This window comes from Rattus norvegicus, chromosome 15, assembly GCF_021556685.1.
Source record: "Rattus norvegicus strain SHRSP/BbbUtx chromosome 15, alternate assembly SHRSP_T2T, whole genome shotgun sequence".
Lineage (NCBI taxonomy): Eukaryota > Metazoa > Chordata > Mammalia > Rodentia > Muridae > Rattus > Rattus norvegicus.
Genome location: NC_141548.1, coordinates 14502501 through 14530466, shown reverse-complemented (window position 1 = coordinate 14530466; position 27966 = coordinate 14502501). Strand labels below are relative to the sequence as shown.

Genomic DNA, 27966 nt, shown 5'->3' with positions numbered 1-27966 from the left:
TCTCCCCTGCCCTTTCTCTTCTTCTTCATAGAGTTTCACTATGTAGCCCTGGCTGTCTTGGAACTCACAGAGATCCACCTACTCCCCCTCCTGAGTGCTAGGATTAAAGATGTACACTACCATATTTGGCCTATGGCCTCACCTTTTATATGAGAATTGTGTGTGTGTGTGTGTGTGTGTGTGTGTGTGTGTCTGCGTGTGTGTGTCTCTATGTGTGTCTGTGTGTGTGTCTCTATGTGTGTATGTGAGTGTGTGTCTGTGTGTGTGCACTCACACACTTAACAGAAGAGGAAGACAGGGCACCACAGTTATGAATAGTTCTTCAAACACATACCAGTGATGAATAACCAAAACTTGAAAATCTTCAGTCCTCTTACCCCCTACTAAGGAGAAATTTGCTCCTTAGAGGGAGAAAAGGGAATGAAAGTTTTGTTTAACAGTTTGTGTTTTCAGAAGCAATAAACCCCTTGCTGGGTTAAGGTACAGGAGAAAATAGAGAGCCAGGGCGCCATGTTTTTGATGGTGTAGCTTAATACCTGAGCTTTGCTACTACAGAAAGAGGAAAGAAATATCTGTGCTATTCTATCCATTTCATACTAACTAACAAACGTCGACTGTCTTTGAGAGTTCAGTTCCAAGGGGCTTGGGGACCAGTTTTCACATTACAGTTTGATAAAGTGAGTTCCAGGTTCCAAGTGCTCCCTCCCCTTATGCAGAAATGCAAAGTTTCCATCCCGGACACTGAAGCATGATCCACTGCTGCTTTGATTTCGGAGCATATGCTGCCGACCCTCTCGACCCTCCCCTCTCGCTGTGAAGTTCTGGGACATAGTGGCAGGCGTGGCTTCCCATGTGCTTACTGGGAAGGATCAGGGCAGATGTTGTAAAAGAAATGAAGCTTCAGGATAGATTGGCTGAGAGAGTTTTAGCTGGGGTGGGGCGATGGTATATTTTAGAAGATGTGACCTGTATGGTAAAAACAGGGCCAGAGAGCTAGAAGGAGGAGCACATGGTAAGCTGTTGAGGTGTTGGCTTACCCTAGGATACAGAATTCTTTCAGGAAGGAACTTAACATACAGAAGGGGTAGAGTTGAAGCAGGGCAGGCAGAGGCTCCTGGATAACTATATGTTTTTATTTAGTCCTATGGTTTTTGGGGGAGTCCCTCAAAGTGAGCAAGGGCTGATATTAAGTAAAGCAAAACCTCCTAAACATACAATATGGACAGAATAAAGTCGGGGCTTACCACAGGGCAGATGGTGCTGGCGAGAGTAACACCTGTCTGGTTTGCTCTTGGGCTGCTGATTTCTAAAGTGACTACTTTCGCTTCACTCCTTCTGTAAAGGAAGAAACAGATACAGAGAGGCTAAGTGATTTCCCCAGAGCCATGTGGCTAGGAAGTGGTAGTGCTTTTCACTGCTGGGCTTCTAAGATGTGAGATGTACAGTCAGTTCAGGGAAAGCCTTTACAGTGCAAAGGTGACCGGGGATGTTTTTAGCGGCACGCTACCCTCTGCATTTTACTGCAGCGGAGATAGCATGCTCTACTCCAGATAGTAAGCAGGCCTCATTTCTCCTGAATGGTGGCTGTTTCCCCATTTCTTTTTTATAATTTCATCTTTCCTTCTAATTGCCCAGGCTGAAGACTAGAGATTTAAAATCAGGTTTATCATTATACTTCAGGTAGCTCTTAAACACCTAAGGAATATTTGAGTATTATTGATTACATTTTATGAATTACCCTTACGTTATAATTTATGAACTTGTACATCTACATTTTTCTCTTCTTTTAAGCAGGTAGTCCCAACTGATGACTATTTCCATGGTATAATTAATATACCATTATCCACGCACATGAGTAAGAAAACCAAATGAAGTCCTTGAACTGCTTATGAAGCAGTGCATTTTGTAGAATGAACCGGCACAGGTTACGTCCTCACTGCAGGCCTTCACTGCTGTGCATTTCCTTACTACCTCTAACCCTGAACGCGTCAGAAATTCTGGTTACTGAGCTGGCGAATTCAATTTACTCACCGTCCCTTCTCTCCCAGAATACTGATGTATCTGTGATAAACTGCACAGTATTTCACTAGAGAGAGCACAGTTAAGGAAAGGCCTGAGGGACTCCTCATACAGAGTAGACCCCAGGCACTCTGGTGAAGATAGAAGGTAAGTCTGGCTAGAACAAAAAGGGGTGATATGAACAAATACAGGCTCTGCAAACTGTAGTTGGGGACACACACACACACACACACACCCCACATTCCTAATTCAGCAAATCTGATTTTCTTGTTGCTCAAATAACTTATAGTCCTTTGAATTTGATAATAAAGAGTCCTCTCTGTTACCAACCCTGTAATTCATACACATAAATATACTTAACTTACTGTTTTCCATGTTTATTAAAACATTGTATTGGGACTGGTTTTCCCAAACAAAAATGCTTGTGTGGGATCTTGAATCATATATATGTGTATATATATATATATATACATATATACACACATATATTTTCACATACACACATATATTCACACACATTCACACACATATTCACACACACATATATATACACACACATATATATATATTTAACAGTGTATGTACAAGGCGGAAAGACCAACCAACCCCAGCTTTTGTTTTATCGTGCATTATGACACCTCTGAATGAATTATGTTGTGGTGATATACCATGGAAAGACTTTCTGATAGAGACGTCGTTAGCTCTGGCACCCCCTTGGGATGTCCTTAATTTCCGTCAGTGACGGAAGAAACATTTTTTTTTTTAAATTTTTTTAATGCATCCTTGAAAGGATAAAACTATCAGAATTTAGCATCATCTTTTCCTTAAGGAAAACAAAAGATTTATTTTTTTATGTGTATGTGTGTTTTGCTTGTGGGTATAAATGAATACCATGTCCCTGGCACTCACTGAAGCCAGAAGGGGCATAGGACCCTGAATTGGAGCCTTCATGTGGATGTTGGGAATTGAATTCAGGTCCTTGGAGGACCAGACCGTGCTTTTAATGGCTGAGCCATCTCTTCAGTCTCCAGTTTTATTTTTAAACTGAATCCATTCTCATTGGTATGGGAAGCTTTTAATTTTAACATAGGCATTTTAATAAATGCTTAATTGTTAATTCTTTCATGTATTCTGTGGTTTGTTTTTTGTTTTTTTTTTTTTTTTTGTTTTGTTTTGTTTTTCGTTTTTTTGGCCTGGTGCCTAATAGAGTGCCTTACATAAAGTATGCAATCAGGAACTGCTTGGTAAATTGCAACTTTCTTATTCTAACATTATACAATATCTATTATTTATAGTATCAACAGGTACTGAAGTATTGAAGTATTGATTCTGTACAAGATACACTAGTATATCATAACTGTATTAACTGTGTATAAGTTGTATGGACCACTCTCTTTATAGTTTGAGGGGGTGTATGGAGGATGGAATATTTATAAACAAGGTCATTAGTTTCTTTCCTGACAGGAAAAACTAAGTATTTGGATTTCTGTTTTATTATTGTTCATAAACAATGTTCTTTGTGTAAGGAGTACTTTAAAAGGGTTGCCAACATTTGAATAGCAGACACACTTTCTCTCTAAACTTTGTATTTTGCTTCCACTGGTAACTCCTTCAGACTAATTATTAGGAATTCTAAACCACCTGCAGATAATACTGAATCTGTCTTTTCTAGGAAGCAACAGGACTTTTGATGGGTGGTAACGACACAGGACCTGGCCTGGAAATTCCGGGAACTGCTTGTCTTGAATCCTCTTTAATTTGGTAGTAAATGCCATTGACCGGCAATGCTACAGATACTCCTGCTTTCAGGAGTTGCTCATTCTGATGCAAGTCAGAATAATAATATAAACTTGGTCCCAAGTGCTTTCAAAGGATCTTTTCCTGTTGTCCTTAGAAGCCTGGCCTTATCTCCATTTTACAGATTAGGGAACTGGCTTATTGGGAAACCGGGTTGCATATTTGTAAGTGGAAGAACTCCATATCAGTCTAGCACTACTAGGCTGGCTTTGGAGCCCCACCTCCCTGGTTTTTTTTTAAATTTATTTATTTATTTTTATACGAGTACACTATAGCCATTCACAGACACACCAGAAGAGGGCGTTGGATCTCATTACAGATGGTTGTGAGCCACCATGTGGTTGCTGGGAATTGAATTCAGGACCTCTGGAAGAGCAGCCAGTGCTCTTAACCTCTGAACCATCTCTCCAGCCCCCACCTCCCTGTTCTTGTTAGTTGTTTTGTTTTATTTGACAAGTTATAATGTAGCTCTGGCTGTTCTGGAGATCATGCTGTAAACCAGGCTGGTCTTAGAACTCAGAGAGCCACCTGCCTCCGCCTCTCCAGTGTTGGGATTAAAGGCGTGTGCCACCACACTTAGCCTCATCGTCAATTATAAATAATACACTGACTATATACAATTGTTAATATTAAAACAGTGCACTAAAATACCTGTGGCAGATCCCTGCATCTTGGTGCTCAATACTATCATTGATGTGTTTTAATAACTCATGATGCTGAGATTCAGTCCTTATAATTTTAAGGTCTTTTCTGTTTTAGTATACTAGATAAAAACTTTGAAAACAAGAATTATCAAATTGCAGAAATCAAATTGCCATATTGATGTTTATTGGTTGGAAGTTCCATTATTGTGAGAGCAGAAGGACCAAGCAATGCCTTTAGGAAGTGAGGCCAAACTTCATGTTCTCCATTCTGCTTTTCTTCCCATTCTCACCCTATCTGTCCAGCAGTCAGAATGTCTGTCCTCAAGCTACAAGCTCCCAAGTGTAGTATCTAAGTGGTTTCATTCTGAGTATCCAATAGCTATGGTCTTGGTATCTCAATGGTGGGACTTCTAAGCTTTGCATTAAGTTAACAGTTCCAAGGACTGGTAGAATTCAAATTTAATTTATCTTAAATGTAGATTTACAAAATCCAAACTATAAGTAAACCATACGTATTACATCTTGGGAAACATTAATGCAAATATTTCAATGATTAATGAAAAATTTGAAATTCTGCATTGGAGACACACAAGCTATGTTGAATTAGTAATAGTAATATGTGTTTTAACCTTGATTTTGCTCACTGCCACTCTTATATTAAAGTTAAAACTTACAGAAATTAGTTTTAAGATTTAGAAATGTTAAATTTAAAAAAGTCATCTCAATCAGTTTTGATTCATCCATCCCTTGGTATACCAGGACTCCCACAGAATCCCAAATTGACAAATGCTCAAGTCCCTTCTAAAAATGACACATATCTTACACACATCTCTCAGTCTACATCACATCATCTCTGGATTACTTACAGTAGGTACATAAAATGTAAATTCTATGTAAATAGTTATTACATTGTATTTAGGGAAATTTTAAGAAATATGTAAATGTTCAGTGTCGATACAGTTTTTAAATTACGGAAAATATATTCCAAACGTCAGTTAGTTGGGTCTGTGGGTGTGCAGCCCGAGCTTGCACAAAGCAACTGTCCTTTGATAAGCACTCAGCAGGTTCCCTTTTGGGATTTCTTGGTGTGCAATCCAGAAAGTAAGTTAGACATTTCTTCAACAGAGATGTTGGCGGTCACATCTGACTTTAGATATTTGCTATTACCAACAAATAATGCAAGTACAGAAAACTCACCTCCTCACCTAGTCCTAGCTTAGAAGACACCGGTAAGCCAGGCTAGAAAAGTGCTGCTTTACTGGAATGAGAACAGAGTAAGGACATTTCCCAAAGGCTCCTTGTGGTGGTCCACTCCTATGCTTTACTTGTTTGATGTTCCTCGGAACATCACTTAAATAAAAGTTGTGTATGTGCTTATGGGGGAGGGGTGAGTTTATGTGCTAGTGCTTAATTTAGTGATCAAAATCTGACCAGTGTCTTTTGTATATCCCCTAAGCCATGGGTTCTCATCCGATTCTAGAAAAGACAACCATAAAAAGTGAGAGACTAACAACTCAAGTTTAAAGTGATACACCGATTTTGTGCCTCGCTTCTTGCTGAAGAAATTCAAGTTCCCCGGGCACAGTGTGACCTTCAGTTGTGGGCACTGAAGTACACGTGCCTAGCTTGCCACGCAGCAGGGGCTTGATGCAGACACCTGGGCTAACACCTGGGCGGCATTTTCACACCTGCCCCTGGCAGCTTTGGTTTCTCGGCGTCCGCACAGTGGCGGCTTCCCATTCATGCTCCAGCTACTGTGCAGCCGCCTGCGAGCCCAGAGCGAAGCGCTGGTGTCGGGGCTCCGGAGGAAGGGCCTGGGCGACGCTTTCGTCGCTGCGCCGGGGCCGACCGGCAGGCTCTTCCATAGGTGGCTGCGTTTCCGACTTCGCCCTGGCTCCACTCCGGGGGCTTGACGTGCAAACTTCGCCGGAGCGAGCAGAGAGGGAGGGACCGGCGAGGGGGAGGAGGCGACAGGAGGCGCCTCCGCTTAAGGGAGCCGGCCGGGCGCCGCCGCTCGGACGGACGCGCGGACGGAAGGAAGGAGCGGGGCTGCGGGCCGGGCCGGGATGCGAGCGCCCGCAGGGTGGGCAGCCGCGGGCCGGGGCGCGGGCGGGCCTGAGGTCACAGCAGGTCGGCTCCAGGCGCTGGCCTGCCCAGGCGGGCCGGGCCGGGCGGCCAGCGCCGCAGTGGCGGCCGCAGCGGGCGCCCTACTAGGGCCGCGGGAGGCGAAAGCGAAAGCCAGCCGCGCCGCGGACTTTGCGCCCGAGCGGGGGCGGCGGCGGGGGCTGGGGGCTGTCAGCACCGCCGGCCTACGGGCCGCGCACGCCGCCGGAACTCCGCGGAGCCTCCTTAAAAGCGGCCCCCGCGCCACTCTTTTCCCCCTTTTTGTTACATTGTAGGAGCGGAAAGAATGTCGGAGCGGGCCGCGGATGACGTCAGGGGGGAGCCGCGCCGCGCGGCGGGCGGAGCAGCGGCCGCCCGGCAGCAGCAGCAGCCACAGCCTCTGCAGCTCCAGCGGCAGCACCCGCCGCCGCGGCGCCCACGGCCGGAGGACGGCGGCACCGGGGCCGCCACTACCTCGGCCGCCGCCATGGCGACGGTGGGGGAGCGCAGGCCCCTGCCCAGTCCCGAAGCGATGCTGGGACAGTCGTGGAATCTGTGGGTGGAAGCTTCCAAACTTCCTGGGAAGGATGGTAAGTGTCCACGCCTCCCGGTTCCCCACGCCTCCAGGTTCCCCACGCCCCCCGCCAACCCCCTTCTCCGGCCCCGCTCCCCTCCCCCCGCGCCGTGTCCTGTGACCCGCCCCCTCGGGGGTCAGAGATGCTATCTTTTGCTGGGTTATGGAACGCTCGCGGAGGTGCCCACACCTACCCTGTGCGTGCGTGAGCGTGCGTCACACTCCTGGCCACTGACCTGCCTCTCCCCTCCTCCTGTGTGTGTATATCTCCTAGGGACCGAATTGGATGAAAGTTTCAAGGAGTTTGGGAAAAACCGCGAAGTCATGGGGCTCTGTCGGGAAGGTGAGTTCAGCCCCCCTGGTGGAATTTGTACCCAACCTTGGGGAAGTTTTCTTGTTGCTTCAGCCCACCTTCTCTGCTTGCCGCTTTGAGGATGCTGCTGAAAAGGAGGGAAGGGGGTGGACAGAACATTTGGGGGGAAAATCTGATTTCTAGCGGCTCTTTCTAATGGACAGGGACCTGGATCCTTTCTGGAAGCCAGATCAGCAATTCAAAGTGATGGGCTTAGGAAACCGGCAGGGAAAAGCACCAGGGAAGGAAAGAGTTGAAAGGATTACAAAGTCCTGCCTTTTTGAGGGTGCTGTGTGCAGGAGCCTTGACCAGCCGGGTTTTCTTAAGGCAAAGAGGGTGAATTTTGAATTATTACTATTTTATTATTTTGGCCTTTTGAAGTAGGGTTTTTCTGTGGAGCCTTGACTGACCTGGAACGTGCTTTGTAGACCAGGCTGGTTTCGAACTGAGGCATCTGCCAGCCTCTGCCTCTTGAGTGCTGGGATTAAAGGCATGCACCACCATGACGAGAATTTGAAATTTAGGACTAAAAGTATTTTAACCTCTCTCTACTCGTTTGTATGGGATTTAAAGCAAATGTTTAGGATGCTACCAAAAGATTGTCATAAGCAAGGAGTACACCCAGGATTTGTGTGATTGTTGGCTTTGCCAGATAAGGGGATACGAATCTAGAACTTTACTAACTATAGTCAATCAAAGTCTACTGATTAGTTGAGCTAAAGGTATGCTATCAATGAAAGTCAGTTAGAGATCTGGAAACTTAGAGTTGTCTTTGGCAGTAGCCTTTTCTATGACTTTTGACCTGGGCAGTCTGTGGTGAGAAAGGTCGTGCGTGGCCTTGAGTCAAGTTTGGGATTCAGAGTACTGAGTTTACATATGCCCATGCAACTTAACTTCTCACCTGTAGCCGTTTGTTTTGGCAGAGTTTTTGTTCAGGGCTCAAGAAGCAGAACTTTGGCAGCTGGGTTTCCAAATCCACGACGGGCTCAATACTTGTGCTGGCCTCACAGTCACGGCTGCAGGCTTTAGCTCTCTTTAGCGCTCACCTTTTCTTCCTTCTCCCTGATTGGGCTTTTTCAGCTGGTCCCAGGTCTGTTGGTGTTGCCCAGAAGAGTAATAATACTGACGGCAGCCCTGTGAGTGCATCTGGTTGGAACAGATCGTAGGGCAAATGAGTTGATTCTTGGTGAGGATTGCTCTTTGAGGGAGAAGAAAGAGGGTAAGCACAGGACTTGGTGATGTTGCAATAGGAAAAATCAGTTGTTAGTCCGGTTTTAGTGGTGACTTGGCAGTCCGCCTGGGCTTGAAAAATTAAGATCACTCAGTGGCAACTCTGGTAGGAAGTGTTAGAGTGGAGCTGTAGAGGTCCTGCAGTGGCAACTCTGGTAGGAAGTGTTAGAGTGGAGCTGTAGAGGTCCTGATCTCGCTCCTAGTTCTTATTCTTGCTGTGGGCAGAGTCCCTTAAATGGCTCCGAACTCTCTGAACACAGGCTGCCGATTGTTGGTAATTCCTATGTAGAAGACGAACGTGTTTCCCCAAATGCCCTGATCTCGGAGACTCAAGAACATTTAGCGGCCGAACCCATTTCTGTTCTGTTTGATGTTTTCTAATGGGAACGGGGTCCTTAGCAGATTTTCCACAAAGATCTAAGGTCTCGTACCTAAGGCCAAGGGAGTCATGAGCCTACTTGTATTATCAGTCTATAAAAGTTTGTTAGAGGTTGGTTTGGGTGATTGTTGTTGTTGTTGTTGTTTTTGGCAGGGTCCCCCTGTGTAACTCTGACTGTTCTGTAACTCACTGTATAGATCTCCAGCTAGCCTGGAACTTATTAGAGCCCTCCCTGCCTATGCCTCCAGAGTTCCAGACTCTTGGAGTTAAAAGTGTGTCCTACTCTACCTGGCTTACATCTTTAAATTTTTTTTATTTTTCTTTTATTTACCTTTATTTTTTGTGCACTGGTGTTTTGTCTGCATGCATGTCTGTGTGAGAGTCGTGAGCTGCCACATGGGTGTTGGGATTTGAACCCTGGTCCTCTGGAAGAGCAGTCAGATGGCTGAGCCATCTCTCCAGTCAGCCGAACCACCCTGCTGCTTACATCTTCTTAAAGCTGCTCTCCCCATTTAAAAGTTGTTGCGGCTGTCAGGCTGTTTGGAGCTTATGAAGTTCTAGGTCAGTCAGTTCTTCATTTGTTACTGAAAAGTCCAAGCTTCAAAGACCGAGGCCACCTTGGCTGTACAAGAGGGTCACATGCTCTTAATCCCACTGCTGGAGGGAGGGAGGGACGGACAGACAGATAGACAGAGACACCGAGCAAGCCAGCCAAGCTCATCTTCTTTTTTTTTTTTTTTTTTCTTCCCGGAGCTGGGGACCGAACCCAGGGCCTTGCGCTTCCTAGGTAAGCGCTCTACCACTGAGCTAAATCCCCAGCAAGCTCATCTTCTTGATGTGCTCCAGATTAGTGAGAGACCATGTCTCAAACAGCAAGGTGGCTGGCTCCAGGGGAACTGATGTAGTATCTGAGGTTGACTTCTGTCTTCTACATACATGTATGCTTCAAACACACCCACATACCACCCTGAAAAGATACATACATGTATGCTTCAAACACACCCACATACCACCCTGAAAAGATACATACATGTATGCTTCAAACACACCCACATACCACCCTGAAAAGATACATACATGTATGTTTCAAACACACCCACATACCACCCTGAAAAGAGAAACAATGAGTCAGATCTGTATGTTCTCTTAACACTGGTAGGACTCACTCACCATTGTCTTCAGTTAAGACTGTCTTCCACCAGCCAGCGATGTTTTGGAATTAAATCTATATGTATTTCTCTCGTCAATGAAGTTAAATTGAGAAGAAATAGGTATATAATTTGATCATATCAATGAAATACTAAAAGTGAGGAATTCTCCATTATGAAGATCTTTAGGAATATAAAGACCCCGAATCTTTAATTTTTTCAACTTGTGATTTATTAGCCAGAGAATTAGTAAACATGGGGTATGAAATTTGTTTTTGATCTCTCTGAGATCAAATGGGAGATGATAGTACTATTCCCCAAGGTTGCTGTTGAGGTTGGAGATAACTTAGAGTGAAGTGACTTGTTGCACGGTGACTTCTTTGACCCTTCCAGCTCCTGGCAATATTAGAACTGACTTTGCAAATTGCTTTTTGTCATCTTCTCAGCTTAGGACCCTTGAGTGGACTTCTAGGGATCAGAGTTCTGGAAGTATGAAAATAACGTATAGCCTACTCCCTAGGGCAGGTGGCCGAAACCGCTTTCCCTGGATTCTCAGTGGCAAAGCTTAAAACTGCAAAGTTAGACGCTCTTGTGGTTTTCTCTTTTCTCTGTAACTTGCTTTAGCCAGTTCCTTCATATCCCAAAATCAGTGCTTCGGAAGGAGTGTGGAACAGTAAAGGTGGGTGGAGATAGCATTGCTCCTGGGTTAGGCAGTGTATTGTCTCTGTCTCTCATCAGGGTGGCCAGTCAGTCGGTCACCCTTCAGAGATTAGCCCATTGCTCATCTGCATCCCGATTTCACACTGCTCACCTTTATAACTTTCAGTATCAGTCGATGGTATTGTGGATTCTGTTGAGCTAACGTTGATAATATAGTTTGAGTTTTTAATAATCAAACTCCAAAGATAAGTTATGTTTCTCTTAAAAGTATTTTTTTTTCTTTTCTTTTTTTTCGGAGCTGGGGACCAAACCCAGGGCCTTGTAGGCAAGCGCTCTACCACTGAGCTAAATCCCCAAGCCCCTCTTAAAAGTTTTAAATTAAAATTCTACTTAAAAATTTTCAAATTCTTTATTTGTGAAATTGACCAAAGTTTATGTTTAAACGGAGTTAATGGGTGTGAATTAGGAATTTGATATTAATGTCTAGGCCCATAGGGAGACTCCTGGGCCTGTGTCATGTTAAATAGTCCTGTGTCATGGCGGGGATCAGCAACAGTGGTGTTGCGCTCGTCATTTGCTTTGGAATATAAGCTGCAGCGTCACGGAATCCACTGGACCGCTCCAAGAGTATGCATTATGGGATAGCTCTTTATTATGTGCATTCCTGGGCCAGAGACATGGTCGACGAAGGCGCGTTCAGCTTCTGTGCACTGTTGGGCTCAGTGAACATTTGCTAAAACATTAGAATGGCTGGGACTTCTGGGAAGATTGGAGGGCACTGCTATGGAGTGCATGCTATGGGGCATGGCTGGACCGTTTGTCTCTGGGAGAGGCCTGAGGCTGTCAGTGTTTGCTTTGCTCAGATTTTGGTGCCCAGTAGCACTCTAGCAACCCAAAATGGTGACCCTTGCTTTGATGGGTGATGCCTTTATCTAAGTAACAGGAATGCCGGCGAGCTCGGTGGAAAGAGGTTAGCTGGTGCCGTGGCCAGCTGGGTGTTTTATGTTTTGAAGATCAGCCGGCGAGGGGCTTGGTCTCTCTCCAGCTATCTCAGCAGTGCACCGTCTTAGTCAAGGCTACTGTTAGGTTACTCTTGCTGTGCTGGAGCACCATGACCAAAGCAGCTGGAGGAGGAGAGGCCTGGGCTACACTTCTGCATCACACTTCATCCTCAGAGGAAGCCAGGGCAGGAGCTCAACTGGGACAGGAGCAAGAAGGTGCGACTGATATAGACGCCATGTTTGCTCCTCATGACTTGCTCAGCCTGCATTTTTATAGAACTCAGTACCACCAGCCCAAGGATGTCACTACCCTCTATAGACTGGACAGTCCCCAATTGATCACTAAGAAAGTGCCCCATAGGCTTGCTGATAGCCAGATCTTGGGGAGGCGTTTCCTTAAATGAGGTCCCTCCTCTTAGATGATTTTAGCTCATGTCAAGTTGGTAAAACTGTCCAGCACACAACCTTCTTCTTTTCTAGTAGGGAAAATGGTTTGCGGTTAGTGAACTGAAAATGGATAGGTGTTTATTTACAGTACTGTTACAGACACCACATTATACACATAAGACCTTCCCCGAAATAGCTCACTTTTCTGTACAGAGTCTCATATCTGGTCCCCACCACTAAGGTTTTCTTATGTATCGTTTGAAACACAGAAAAACAAAGAAAATATTTTGGTGAGCCTCCTTTAGCCATCATGGGACTCTAGTAACTGGGCCATGGCTCAGTCCTGTTTTGTCTCTGCCCCACAGTGCGTTATTTTGTAGCAGTCACAGGCCTCATAGTATTTCATTCTTGTCTGATGCTCAGGCTTCTCCTTGTGTTATGGAAAGTGAAGCCTTTGCATTGTGCCTTTGTTCTGAGGCATGGGGTTGTCATTCCTCCGATCTCCCCCGTGTGTATAGGGTCTGTGCAGGTGGCAGTCCTTACAGTCTACATGCCAAGTGAAGATTAAACCAGACCTGCTCAGGTAGCATTGAAGTCTGTGTTCTTTGCCTTTGAGTCGTCTTGGGCAAGTGTGTGAGTCACTGAGGAGAGCTGAGGTGATCTTACTGTCCAGAGCCTCACTTGAGGCACCCTCTGCAGGTGAGCATCAGTGCAGCAGCCAAGAGCAGCTACATGGCTATGGTGTCATCTATGGGAGCTGTAGGGTATGCACTCACCTGTGGGAGCTGTAGGGTATGCACTCGCCTGTGGGAGCTGTAGGGTATGCACTCGCCTGTGGGAGCTGTAGGGTATGCACTCGCCTGTGGGAGCTGTAGGGTATGCACTCGCCTGTGGGAGAAGGAACCTAAAGAAAGCCAGACAGGTACCCATCCACCAGGTTTTCCTCCTACCTCTAATCATAGACATTCTAGTCAAACTACAGTCCATGGCTTTTTATGTTGCCAACCAATTGAAAGAAAGCTCAAAGGTGATAATCATGACATGAAGTTTATGTGAAATTCATGTATCATTTTCCCTAAAGAAATTGTGTTGGTACGTGGCCACAGGCACTCAGATAGTTCTATATCTCTGGCTGCGCTCTCCACACAGCAAGCGTTAAGTGGTGGGTACAGCAAAGATGGCACAACCTACGATCTCAGTTACTTACTGTCTGGTCCATCATGGGAGAAGTCAGCTAACCTTGTCTTCATAAGTCCAATGGTTGATGAACGTGAACCCTTCCACTGACCATGACTGGTCAGACTTTGTGTTAAGGGTAGAAGTCAGTATTCCTGAGCCAAGACATTATTTACTGTTGGAGGAATTTGGACCAGAAGAAAATATATGGAGAGGGAAAAGACTTTGCTTAAGCTTTCTTGTCAAATCTAGTTTTTTATTAAAAAAATGTAAGCAGGGTCTCATCATATGCCTTGACTGTCAGGATATGTGCGTCAGCAGCAAGTCCGACTGCCTGTGCGTCTGAGTTCGGGGATTAACAGTGCCTGCCGCCACACCCAACCTTGTCCTGTTTACATTAAAATTATTTGTTTACTTTTATGTTTTCAGATTGCCTTCTTCTGACTAACACACAATAAAAACAACACACAGTGAGCTAAGGACACCATTCAGCACATGCCCAGTTCCACAGTCGTGTCCACTTTGCCGTATGTCATTGCTTTCCCAGGTTGACTCATACGGAGCAACAGAACGTCAATTGTCGGCTCTCAGGAACACCGGGACACGACAGGATGCTTAGGCTGTTCTGCTGCTACAGTAGCCCCTGAGATCCAGGAGCAGGAGGACAGAAGTTTTGTGAGGTTTTTTTTTTTCCTCACTGAAACTCTTCATAGCCTTTCTGTCCTTTAGGTGACTTAGAGAAGCCCAAGTTTTGTCTTGGGAATGAATAACAAGGCTTTATTCAAAAGCAAAAGTGTGTTTTGGTTTTAAAAAGGTGGACTGCATTTGTAGATCCCAATGTCTTATGCTTTTGTGCTTGCTAAAATGCATAACGCCTAGCGTAATCCATGCTGATCCCCAAGCCTTCTTTGAGTGACTCAGTTTGCGGAAACCATGCATGCCCTCCACTTACTCTGACAGGTTCTTGTAAACTCTGTCAGGAGGAAAGAAAGAGCAGTGTGCTGGTCACTGTGGGATGTGACCTCCATAGCTTATTATTTTATTTGTTCTTCCTGTTACATTTCTTAAGTTGGTGTACTACTCAGTGGACATCATTATGACATTTTCAGACATAACATCTTTGTAATTTGCAGTGTTAGACTCCCGAGACACTTCCTTTCATACACCCTCCCTGATGTCCAACTCTCACAATGCTCCCACACATGTGAGCATAGGGCAAGCTCGGCGAGTACGTTTACGGTATATTTGTCACTGTAATACTTCTTCCACCACCATTTTCTCCATTTCCAAAGGACAAAAGTTTCAGAACTGTGAGGTAATTCACCAAGGTCTCAAAGCATGTAACCTTCAACCTTGGATCTGCCTGCCCTCCATGCTGTGCCGAGCCCATTTCAGGTGTGTGCCTATTTATGAGCATGACCAAGTCAACCTAACCTTTGTTTTTTAAATTTTAAAACCAACAAAAACTCAAAGCAAAGAGCCAAAGAGTTTCTTTGAGCCACTAAAGCTGTTTCCTTGGTGAGCTTTTGAGGAGTATGAACTGTGCACTTGGAAGGATCACCTTTTAAAAGAAAGATTGAGTTAATGCTAAGGTTGCAGCAGATAATAAATTTAAATCATCTGGGATTTGTACCATTAAAAAAATCTTCTAAAGGAAGTTGGAGAAGTGAAATTTCACTGTCTAATGTCTGCTCAGTGCCAGATTGCTTTCAATCACATTGATATTCAAACTTTATGGCAGGAGTTCTAATGAATGTGTCCCTCTGACTATTAAAGGATATTCTGATTGAAGTTCTAAGGAGAAAACGAAGCTATTGGTAGACTTTAACAGTTGGAGTTACTCTACTTTTGAGAGAAAGGCTACATGTTTATTCATCGTGTGCAGCAGGTGTTGGTGTAAGTGAGCACAGGGAAGAGACGAGCGGTCCAGGCACTGATCGTGTGTAGCTGAGTTCAGCAGTCTGATTTATTTCTCTTTGTGCTTTCTCTGCTGTGTGTGGCAAGGGAATTGTAGCAGTTCATTACCAGCTAGACTAAAAACCTTAGTGTAATATGGGAACCCATCCGTAGAATTTGGCATCATTCGTGTTTGGTCTCAAACTATCGTGAAGTCTGAGCACTTCAGGCTACAGAGTAACCCCCTGACTCTGAAAGGGTTCAGCTTTAGGGAACACTCATGACCGCCTTGTCTTTATCTTGCTCATTTCCATGAGGACTTCTCAAGATCAGTGTCTGTAATATTTGACAGCCTCAGTGCTGAATCTTTGTCTCCAAAAGTCTATTCAGGGAATGTGTGCGGTTAGTAGGTACTGCATAGAAAAGACAAATACAAATGATGCCCTTGAAAAAATCACCTTTAAACAGAGGCAGTGCTGGGAACTCCCGTTCCAGAGGTAAATCTGAGTCGAAATCGCAGCTGTAGCAGAGGAATGATTTGAAGAAAGTCGCAAAGCTTCCTTCACCAAGTCTCCACTGACTGCTTAAACAGATGCCGGTAACGCCTGCTTGGGCGTTAGTGATGCCGCAGGCCGGAGTGGAAATACTGCCTACAATAAGTGGTATCTTCTGAAGAGCTCTCAGGAAGCAACAGGAAGTGAATCGCCAGCTTTAACAGACAAAATGAAGGCAGTATGAGGAAACCAGCAGTCTTAGGATGCTGACCAGAGTGCAGCAAATTAGTGTGAGTCTTATGCTTCCTTCAATGGTAGGGAAATAAAAATGAGTAGTAGAGAAGGTGGTATTTCTTCCTCCTTTTTCAGTCTCTCTTCACTCTTGACATGCAGAAGGAAACCTGGTGTGAGTGTTGACTCTTTCTTTTTTTCTTGGATGCTTCTAGTTTGTACATATTTAGACTCCTTCCTGGAATGCTTTTCAGACCCCCTTTTCTGGGCAGGCAGAAAAATAATAATTATAGGCAACAGGATAAGTCATTGGCACTGCATTGGAGAGTGGCTGAGAGGCGTAAATAAGAAAGCCATGGTTTTGTATATGCAGAGTCTGGGCTTTTCCTGCCTAGTAGGGAGTTTAGAAAATTACCTTTTCAATTCTTGGAAATTTTCATTTTATTTCTAGTAGCTCTCCACTCGTTAACCTTGTTTGTTTTGGAACTGTATAGGAAGTATTATTATGTTGGAAAAATATCACTATATTTATAGAGAGTGACAGATCATTGTAGAGGTCTGTCTTCATTACATTTCTCCTTTCCCTTTCTTCCCTGCCTCTCAGACTTATACATGTTATACATGTATATGTGCATATGCATGATTGTGTATATGTGTGTGTATATGTGTATATATGTATGTGACCTGCTCAGCCCATGTGTTTATGTGTATGTATGTTTTCATAACTGTTTGGGATTTGATAATTACTTGCTGTTCTCTGCCCTCCCCCAGCATTCTTCAGTGACCTGTAGGTCTTTGTATGAAGTTGAGGGTGCCTCATGGGCTTTTCTGCGTCTGCTGGCACTTCTAGTGGTCTCACCCTCGTTCAGCTCAGGTTTAGGTGGTCATTCTGATGAGACTTTATGGCTGTACCTTCTGACATTACTGTTGTCTTCTGGTTCTTACAATTCTCTCAACTCCCAACTCCCTGCCATCCCACAGGACGGAACCTCAGACACAGGATTGTTTTGTGGATTATATCCTTCGGGCCTCCACAACTGCACTTTGATTGGCAGTGGTTTTCTTACAGCGGTCTGTTGCAAAGAGAAGTTAGGGTGATATACTGATCTTAGGGTAAAGGGACAGATGTTTAGATTGCTGTAAAGATTATGCTGATTTAATTGTCATTGCAGATTCTCTTACAGTAGTCATGGCTTGACTCTCACTGAGTCGTTAGCCAGCTTTTCAGTCCCAGTCTCCATTTCCATCTTGTGCGTGTTGTAAGTTCAGTCAGAGTTGTTGGTTACTGCCAAGGCGTGTGTGTGGCCCTGCCTTACCAGTACTGTTACGTGTCACGCTGGCCACTGATACGGTTCATAGACGTCATAGCTGAGTAGGACTGTTAGTTGCCTCTCTCCTTTGGGAACTGTCATGACACATACTGGCACTGTGAAAGCTGAGTCCTCAGGGAGGAGGCTTTCAGTTCAGGTCCAGGTCAGAAGTGTCTTTTCCTGAAGTGCATGGTACCTTCAGGAGAGAGACCTCCCTTTCACCTCTGGAGGCAGTAGGAAGAGGCTGAATGTTTTTGGAGACTTTTGGGCTGTGCTGGCCAACAGTACAGAAGAAAGTTTCTCAGGTCTGGTAGTGGGGCTTTTGTTAGATGGCCTTTGGTTCTTAGAAGGACCATTGTCAGCTTAGATGAGAAAAATATTTATACACACAATTACATATGTTTATACAATTTTTTAGGTAAGAAGTTAATCATGTGATTACTTATAGTTTTTTTTTTTTTAGATACCCTTAATTGTTATTTTATCCTCTTTGAGTGTTTTGCTCCCTCCCGTGTCCTTGAAGAGCCTCTCTGTTTCCCTTATCAGGTCACTTACACCCTGCTAACCCTTTTTCCCTTTCCACCTTCTTCTGAATTATCTCCTTCTGCCTTCCTAAAGACTGTCTCTTTTCTCATGTACCTGATCAGACTACTTGTGTCTCGGTATTTCCCTCTTTATTGCACTGGTCTTGTGGCAGTCGCCCTGGTTTCTGCAAATGACTGTAGGCTATGTGCTCACGTTTGAAGGTTTGGGGCCCCTGATGAGAGAGAGCATGTGGCATTTGCATTTCTGGGTCTGAGTTCCCTTACTCAATGTGATATCTTTTCTAGTTCTGCATATTTACCTGCAAAGTTCATGATTTGATTTTCTTTATAGCTGAGTAGTATTCCACAGTAAACCATATTTTTTTCACTATCTAGTCGTTGCTTGCATGACTTCTGGTTGTTTCTGTTTCCTGGCTGTTGTAAATAGAGCAGCAATGGGCATGGCTGAGCAAATGTGGAATAGGATGTTGAATTCTTTATGCATAAGCTGAGTAAGTGCTAAGTCCAGCTCATATGGGAGATTTATTTAGCCCTTTGAGAATTCTCCACACTGATTTCCTTAGTGGCTGCACCAGTTAGAAACCCCAGCAACAGTTAATGAAGGATGATGAAAAATTTTTGAGACAGTTCTTAGCCACTTTTTTCTTTCCTTTTGAGAACTCTCTATTCATGTTTCTAACACACCCCTGCACCTTTTACTCTTTGCTTTTTTGAGTTCATTGTATATTCTGGTACACAGATTTACAGGTGGCAAAATTCTTTCTTATTCTACGGGCTTCCTCTTCATACAATTGATTGTTTGAAATTAATTGTGAGGAAGCAAAGCCTTCTAGTTTTATGAGGACCCACTTGTCAGTTGTTGGCCTTTAATTCTTGGGCAAACGGAGTCCTATTCAGGAAGTCCTTTCCTACACCTGTATTATGTAAGGCACTCCCTATGTTTTCTTCTAGCAATTTCAGTGCTTCAAGTTTAAGTCTTTGATCCATTTGGAGTTAGTGTTTATGCAAGATGGTAGATAAAGGTATAATTTCTTTTGCATGTGGGCATCTAGTTTTCTCAACACCATTTGTTAAAGATGATCTCTTTACTGTAGCGTATGTTTTTTTGGCGTCTTTATCAAATATTAAGTGGCTGAAATTACATGTATGCTTATTTGATCTTTAATTTTGTTCTGTTGGTCTACAAGTCTGTTTTTGTGTCAGTGCTTGCTTGCTTGCTTACAGTCAGTCTGTCTGTCTGTCTGTCTCTATATATCTATATCTATCCATATATATATGTGTATATATGTATATATACATATATATATAAAATTATATATATATGTAAAATCTGTAATGCATGTTAAATTATGAAATTGTAGACCTTCCAACACTGTTCTTTTTGCTTGGGATTGAGTTTTGGGATAGTTTTTTTTTCTATTTCTGTGAAAAGTGACATCAGAATTCTGATTATGATTCTTTTAATCTATAAATAGGTTTTAGTAGAATAGTCATTTTTTACAATGTTAATTCTGTCCATCCATGGGCATAGGATATCTTTCTTTTTTAGTGTCTTTTTATTTTCTCTTTCTTTCTTCAGAAGTTTAAAGTTTTTATTGTAGAGGGCCCTTCATATCCTTGGTTATGTTTATTCCTAGATATTTTATTTTCTTTGAGACTACTATGAATGGAAGTATGTCCATGATCTCCTCCTCTTATGTGTTTGTTGGTGGTGAATAGAAAAGCCATTGATATGTGCAAGCTGATTCCATATCCTGCAGCATTGTTAAATTTGTTTCTACCGGTAGGACTTTGGGATCTCTAGTATGGTACCATGTCCTTTGTGACTAGCCTATTTGCACGCTTCCCGCTTCCTTCTCACTGTTGCCACTAGTACTTGACGTGGATGGACATGCGGTCATGAGAAGAACTGGTAGTGGGCACCCTTGTCTCCTTCCTGACTTCAGCGGCATTGTCTCACTCTTCCTGGCTAGGATGTTCCTGGCTCTGGGTTTTTCTTGCACAGCCCTTACAATGGTGAGCTATAGCTCTAACCCTACACTCTCCTACATCTCTCATGAAGGCACGTCAGAGACTTTTTCTGAATCCTTTGAGATGATCATGTGACTTTTTTGTTTTGTTTTGTCTTGTTTGTTTGTTTGTTTGTTTTTGTCTTTTAAGTCTGGGTCAATTTTAAATTGGTTGGTTACAGGATTTGGACTTAGTGCTCTTTACAGTTGGTGGAGGATGACCGTGTCTACTTTGGGTCCTTATTGGTAGGCAGGATGCTGGTTTGGTATTAGACTTCCTAACAATGCAAATCTCCCTTCCGGGATGCTGTGAGTGCTTTACACACTGCCTTGAGAATGTTCTGACTGTTTTGCCTTATTTCGTGCCTTTAGCTTTTATCCCCAAAACGTTTGAGAAGCAAATTATTTGAGTCTTTTGTGTGCTAGAAGCAGAAGATAGACTTAACAGACCCATTGTGAAAGCATAGTCGTAATTCCCAGGGAAGCTAAACTAATCAGGTCTTTTTATAGAGTCACCCACTATATAAGGGCTGAGTGTTCTGATAGGCGTAGGAGATTGAGTAAAGAGTCCGTGCTCTGTAGCAATGTTAAACACAATTAATACACATTTTCATGGACTGAGTGCTGCACAATCAATTAAGAAGGCTAATAAATGGATTTGAGTTAATATGATCAAGGGAGACTTTCCCTTGATCAAGGGGATTTATTATTTGAGCTGGAGATAGTGTTGAGAAAGAAGTGTTATCCAGGAGGAGGAGGAGGATGTCTCTGAGTGGTTATCCATGAGGAGTCTGACAGAGAGGATGGGAGAGAAGTGAGGCTGAGAGGATCAGATCACAGAAGCTCAGATAAGGAATTGAGGTGGATTATAAGTTTAATGGGAACCCACTTGCAGAATGGACTGATCTAGACTGTGCTGCGTGGAAATCTCTTTTAGATGGTGTGTGGATTGTCCAGGGTGGGATGACTGATGGCATCACCAAGTAAGTTGTGTGTGGGTTGAGGTTTGGTGATAACAGTGGACATTCAGAGAGGTTCCAGGTATAATTGGGACTTGGCATTTACATGAGTAAGTAGAGTTGGTTGTAGATGACAGAGACTGATACTTGGGGCTTGAAGCGTTGAAGGGTACGGTTAATGAGCTCAGAAATGGTGGAGCCCATGCATTGGAGATCTGGTAGACTATCTGTATTTTTTGATGCATTTATTGGACATCCATGTGCAGCTGTTCGTCAGCCCTGGAGGGATTGTTTGGAATTTTGATGTAGCCTCCTACAGTAGAACTCTTGGGTCAAGTCTGCATCATCAAATGAGAACGATATGAACAAGGTAACTTTGTTTGAGTAAGTATCAGTAGGGAATCAGTTAGGATTGTTACGGTTGAGCTTCTGGTCAGTTCACACCAAAGGAGGATGAGGGAGAAGTCCCCAGGGAGATGCTAGGGAATGTGGTGATGTAAAACATGTTGCCTGTGGCATCCTGTAGAACAGAGTCGTGAGAGAAGTGCTATCTGGCTTTGGTGGCTTTCTAATGACCTTCATCAGAGTTGACAAGGCACATCCCTGGTTGTTAGGCTCTAAGAACTAGAGTAGAAGCGGAGAGGGACATGTGGGTGTGTCACAGTCTGCTTTGAAAATGAATAGAGAAGTGAGACCACGGTGAAGGAGACATGGGTACAGTTCCCGGGGAAATAGAGGGACAGTGTCTTCATTTTAGTTTGACTCAGTCACTGTTTGATGTGGTTGCTGCCAGTGGGAGAGGTGCAGAAGGGGGGGACACTCGATAGCTACAGGGGGACCCTTGAGTTGGCAAGGAGCAGGCCACAAGAAGGTGATGTTTGGACGTAATCGGGATCCCACCCTGCCCCATAAGGAGAGGGAAAGCCAGTGCGTTCGGTTGCAGGTGGCAGTGTACATAGGGGACGGTTAGGTGTCACTTGTGAAGGAGGAGAAGTCGGAATTGAGAGTGGGTAGGAGGAGACATTTGTTACTTTTTTTCTTTAGTATCTGGACAGGGAGATAACAAAACAGGCAGTTATGCATCCTTTTGAGACTTCATGTGTACTCAGAAGGAGTCCCAGATAGGGAGAATGTGGGCCCAGAAAACCATGGATCCCAGTACCCTGGAGAACTAGAGCAGGAGAGCAGAGTCAGGTAACAAAGGAATCCTGGAGGAGGTGCTGGAGAGCAAGCTGGGGTGGACTAAGGCGTTTCTGGAGCTACAAGGAAGTAGGTACCGGAGGGCAGAAGCCGGGTCTGATGGGCGTGAGGTCTGATGGGCGAGACCGTGCTGCGGTGGGAGGGCCGTTGGCAGGTGACTGTGACCAGTGTGGAACTGAGTGAGGAGTCTGAGGTAGAAGGCAGGTTAAGGAGGACATGTAGCCCTCCTCATAAATGCATGTGCAGCGCCTGTGTTTCTAGGTATCGATAAGCTCAGGAAGTTCAGTGTTAACATGTGTTTATAAATTTCAAATGGGTTTTTTTTTCAAACTCACACAATGATTCTTGTGTTTATTCCTTCACTTACTTTATATTTTTACTGTGCACCTCTTAATGGCTGTCAGGAAAATGTCAGTCTTCACGAAACTTTTATTTTAATAAAAGAAATGGACAATAATTAAAACAAAAACATGTATGTTAGAGGATGAATCTGGAAGGAGAAAGGTAAAGTATGGGCCCTGCTATTTAAAGTACTTATAATGTTTTCTTTTTTACCCTATGTCAAATAATGAAGTTGTACTGTATTCAAAGATTTACCCTCAAAGAAAAGCCCAAGAACACACAGAGTTGCTGCTGTGTCCCACCCACAAAATACAAGGAGCCCTTCCAAATCAGTTCAGAATAAGCATACTGATATCAAAGCACGTAAGAACACAGCAAAAAAGAAACTACCAACAAATTTCTTTGAACATCCATACAAAAATTCTCAACAAAATACTTTCAAATCAAATTCATGAACATGTTAAGATTGTATATTATAGTCAAGTGGGCTTCATCTCAGAAGTCAAAGTAGGTTCAGCATACCAGTCAGTGTGATACAGAGTCAGCAGACTTAAGAGAAAGCACATAGTCGTCAGGGTGTAAACCGTGTGGATTTCCAAGTAGCAAGTGAAGTCTGGTGGGTGAGGGCCATGTGTGATTGAAGACCAGCTGGAGCTGGAGTGGGCTAGAGAGCTGTAGAAGAGGACAGGTCCACAGGATCCAGGGGACTGCTGGGGAAGCAGAGGCTCTTATAGGCCATTGGAGCATAAGTTCTTTCCCTAGCTCCTGCGTCCTCCATGGTCTGAACCCGCCAGGCTGTGTAACATGATCACCACTCTTTCCTGTGACTCTGTCAAGCACAGTATTATTGTCCTGGTTCCTCTCACACACGTGGTCTTCCCTACTCCAGACTCTCCCTAGTTGTCTCCCTCTCTGACTAGCTAGTGCTCCTCCTGCCTCACATTCAGGTGAGGTGTCACCTCCCCTTGTCACCTTTTCCAAGTGTTTATTGCTATCTAGTGTCACTGTAAAACAGGACCTCTCCATCTGGGGATAAGAACGGGTGTTGCCGCCCATGCTGACCTTCCTGGAGGACATGATGTTTCCCTTGTTGCAGGATTGTAGTATGGGAGACCATCGCTTGCCTCTGTTCTCAGTGCTCTAGCACTTTGTATTTATTCTGTGAAGAAAGAAATCATTTTGCTTTAGGGATAAATGGTGTTTTTATAAATAACCAGTAATATACCCTACCCGGGTTTTCTCTTTCATCACTGGAGTTTTCTTTCCCCGAGTAAGTTACTTTTTTCTTCAGTCTCTGAGCAGATTATTTTCTGCCTTCACGTTATTCCTGTTTCTTGGGCATTATCTCCAGATAACTGCTGGAGCAGACGTGGACTCAGAGTCCCTGTGGATCTGTGCCACCCTTTTGTTCCCCTTGCTCTGTGTGTAAAGCTCTTCATTGTCAACTGCCAGCTGCAGCGAGCTCTTCTCCAACAAGATCTGTGTTAGTGGTTATCTTCTAAAAGGCTGGTGGTTGTCGCTGAAGATAATCAGTTATGTGAGTTTATAATCTGTTCATGATTGTGTTTTTCTTATACAGTGACAGTTATGCTAAAGAAACAAGTAAAACAAGGTTTAATTCATGTAAGTCCTGAGTAAGTCTGGACAGTAAACAAGGGTCTGCCACCACCCCTCCTCTTGACAGTGTAAAAGGCCACTTCTTAAATATAAAATTTTGATGGATGGCCTTTAAGAATTGTGAAAACATGAGAAATCCTGATTTAAACATGTTCTGCTACATTTTGTTTTGTTGTGTTTACCTGAGGGGGCGTGTATAAAGGCTTATAAATGGAGGTTAGAGGGCATCCTGTGGGAGTCCTGTTCCTCCTCCTAACTTGTATGTCCCGGGGGTACACCGACATACTTCCATTAAGCAAGCTGACAGCAAGTGCTGTAATGCCCTAAGGCATCTCTCTGGCCCCTCATGTACCCATTTTAAGTGGGAAGATGCTTCAGTCAGCGCTGGATCACGTGCACATTTAGGCGAGGCCCTGAGTGAGCCACTTCCTTTGGACAGCCTCAGGTACAGCACAAGTTGAGACCAGGCACTTGCCTTTAGATGACTTGTGAGAACCGCAGTCTCTTGGAGGCAGAGTAGGCTTTCTGCTCTGCCTGACTCAAATTCACTGGCATTAACTTTTTGGAGATGTGGCAGGCACTCTTTAGACAGCAGCTGGAGATTGAGGAAGCTGCTAAGCTGTGGGAGCAGCAGCAATGGACATGTCATGGTATGGAGTTGAGCTTGTCTCAGGCTTTTAAATTGAGCAGTAGCCGGATTGTGTTGGGAGAAGTATGATGCCATGAGAAGATTCATTTAAGATCTGCAGTGAATACCATTTCTATAATGGGTGGTGAACCCATGGCTCACTCATTGAAAGTAAACTCCAATAGTTTGTTTGTTAAGGTATATATAACAGTTAAGTAAGTTTCTTTAGACATCATGGAATTAGCAGGTAAATTCACCATCTAGTCCAGGCTTTCTCTGGGAGGGGAAATAAAGACGGGAGAGCTGCAAAGGCCACTGTAGCTGTTATGTTAGGAGCCTTCGTTTTGAGAGTAGGATTGTGAGTTTTTGTTGTCTGATTGAGCTGACTCTTGTTTCTCTTTTTACCTAATTTTGCTTATCCCAAAAGTAGCGTCTTTCAAAAGGGAAATGCAAGCAACAGCAAAAATGAAAATAAATGCATACGTATTAACCGGCTGTAGTCTAGCCTTGCTCGGCCATATTGCATTACTGGGATGTTGCCGATGTGTAATGACTGGCACAGGGTGTGGAGCTGACTTCAGGCCAAGGCAGCTGCGGTTGTAGAATCCACGACAGCGTCATGCTGTGCTCTGTATGCAGTGAGTTCATGATGGGCGCTGTCAGTGAATTCACTTGCATGCACTTGAAAGGCGTTCGAGAGAGCCCACATGTCCTTAAATTTGGCATTATTTTCTCTGTTTGAGTTAAGGGCTTTGAGAAGGTAATGACTAAATAAAACTTATTTTTTTAAAAGTTAGTTATTTATATATTTAAAGTATGTGAGCACTCTGTTGCTGTCTTCAGACACACCAGAAGAGGACCAGATCTCATTGTAGATGGTTGTGAGCCACCATATGTTTGCTGGGAGTTGAACTCAAGTCCACTAGAAGAGTAGTCAGTGCTCTTAACGGCTGAGCCACCTCTCCAGCCCCAAACTCATTTTTTTTTTAAACAAAAGAAGTGTGTTCTCAGATAATTCTGATGACATTTAGAGGGTGATATTTGATTTTTACCTTCCTTATTCTTTCTTTGTCTGGAGCCTCCTTCCTGCTTCGTTTTGTTTTCAGACAGGGTCTTGTTCAGTAGCCCAGGTTGGCCTGACTTCATATATGTAACCCAGACTGTCCTTGAACATGGAGAGTGCTCTTGCCTTAGCCTCATGTAGTGGTTTGAATATGCTTGGCCCAGGGAGTGCCAGTATTGGGAGGCCTTGTTGGAGATGTGTCATTCTCAGGGTGGTCTTAGCTGCCTTTGGATGAAGATGTAGAGCTCTCAGCTCCTCCAGCGCCAGGCCTGCCTGGAAGCTGCTCTACTTCCCACCTTGACGATAATGGACTGAACCTCTGGACCTGTAAGCCAGCCCCAGTTAAGTGTTTTTGTTTATAAGAGTTGCCTTGGTCATGGTGTCTTTTCACAGAAATGGAAATCCTAACGAAGATACCTCCCAGTTGCTGGCATTATAGGATTGAGCCCTCATGGCTGACTTCTGTACCTAATTTCAAGAAAGTTTAGCAGTCCAGGTCCAGAAACAGTTTTACCTTACAGGACTAGGCAAAGTGGTGCCCACCTTCAGTCCTAGCACTTGGGAGACAGGCAGGGTATCTCTGAGTTTGAGGGCGGCCTGGTCTCCACAGTGAGTTTCAGGATAGCTAGAGATAAGACCCTGTGTCCCTCACCCCTCAAAAGACTTTCTCCCAATCCTCAAGAAATTTTAGGTGCTATCAGTTTTATATGCAGGTAATGAGGGAGGGATTTTATATGCAGGTAATGAGGGAGGGGTTAGTAATGTATCTTGCACGTGGTTGGTATGTTGTCACCGCTGAAGTTTGCATTCCTTGTGAAAATACCTTGTAATAGAGTCTTTTTGTATGACTCCCTCTGCAGCATTCCCAGGATGGCGGGGCATACTTGACAGCCCCCTCCCCCATCCTCCCATCTCATGGTTTGTGATAAATTGCTGGGCTCTGATTAGGTTACTTGGCAGAGAGCTACTCGTGCGCAAATGTGAGAGCTTGTGCATTGAGTTTGTTAACTCTGGGTAATGATCGAACGCATGGTCTGAGAGGAGAGTGAGCCGTTGCAGAAATAATAGTGCCTCTTACTGCTCTAACTAGCTTTTAAACACCTTGTAAACATGAAACTTGGTTACTCAAAATTGGAGCCTAACACAGACCGAGATGTCTTAGCTACATATGGAGTTTGCGAGTTTGCTTGAAGTGTGCTCGCCACTCCATTGGCTGGCGTTGTCACAGCCCCTGGGACTGTATAGATCAGTAATGGACTTTGTTGGTTGCAGAAAAGCAAGCTGAAAGGCCCTCATCTTGAGGATCTGACCCAGTGCTCCTTTTTTCCTTATTTGCTCCCCCCCCCAACCCCTTTTGGGAGATTTTTGGGGGGTGGGGGGGAGGAGACAGAAGTCTTGCTGACTTCAAATTCCTAATTCTCTTTTGCCATTTCTTCAACCATTTTGACAGTACTTCTTCTGGCATGGATGATTTTATTCATCTACCATCTCCTATTTAAGTTGCTGACTTAATTCTTCAAGAGTTCACCTTTAAGGTTTCCTGTATGTTAATGTCTCTTAAAGTCTTGGATGATAGGCATAAATTATGACTTTGTAAAAGGGGGAAAGCCTTAAGCTTTCATGTGGTGAAGAATGGTTGCTTTAAATTCAGAGGTTCTCCAGCATGCTCTTTAGATAATGGGACAGCATAAAAATATTATGTAAATAATATAAATATACTATGTAGAAAGAATATACGTTAGTCAGATTTTCAAAGCCCTTCAGGACCTATCAGGGTTTCCCACCAGCATATAAAAGTGCAGTCTATGTAAAAGATAACCATCAGCCTCCGTTGTTGTTTTATTTGTAAAAAAAAGCAGGGGTTTTGTTGTTGTTGTTGAGGTTCATATGTTCAAATTATTTTAAAAATTTCGTGTGTGTGTGTGTGTGTGTGTTTGTATTTTGTTTTGGTTAACTGATACTTTCACAGCATTGTTTCCTCTCATTTTCTTTACACTGTTAGCTTGGATGATACAAAGCTGTGATCTTTAGCATTGAGGGATTGAGGGGGAAAAGTGGGCCAGCCTGAGCCCCCCCCCCCCCACACACACTTTTTGTCATAGTGGCAGCATATAGGTATACGTCATTCCAAATAGGCAAGTTTAAGTTTACCTGAGGTTTTGGAACTGAATCTATTTGTAAATTAATAGGAAATAAGGAACA

General features: G+C 43.9%; 1 protein-coding gene across 7 annotated transcripts in view; it reads left to right on the top strand.

Moving 5' to 3' along the window:
- Positions 1 to 27966, top strand: part of Atxn7 (ataxin 7) — a 145426-nt gene that overhangs the window by 47433 nt on the left and 70027 nt on the right. For 5 of the 7 annotated variants that reach the window (XM_087586010.1, XM_087586007.1, XM_087586009.1 and 2 more), the window contains exons 1-3: positions 6477 to 6543; positions 6860 to 7153; positions 7412 to 7480. In XM_087586010.1, coding sequence (XP_087442136.1) covers positions 6871 to 7153; positions 7412 to 7480 — 352 coding nt within the window. In that variant the 5' untranslated portion in view covers positions 6477 to 6543; positions 6860 to 6870. 7 annotated transcript variants of the gene reach the window in all.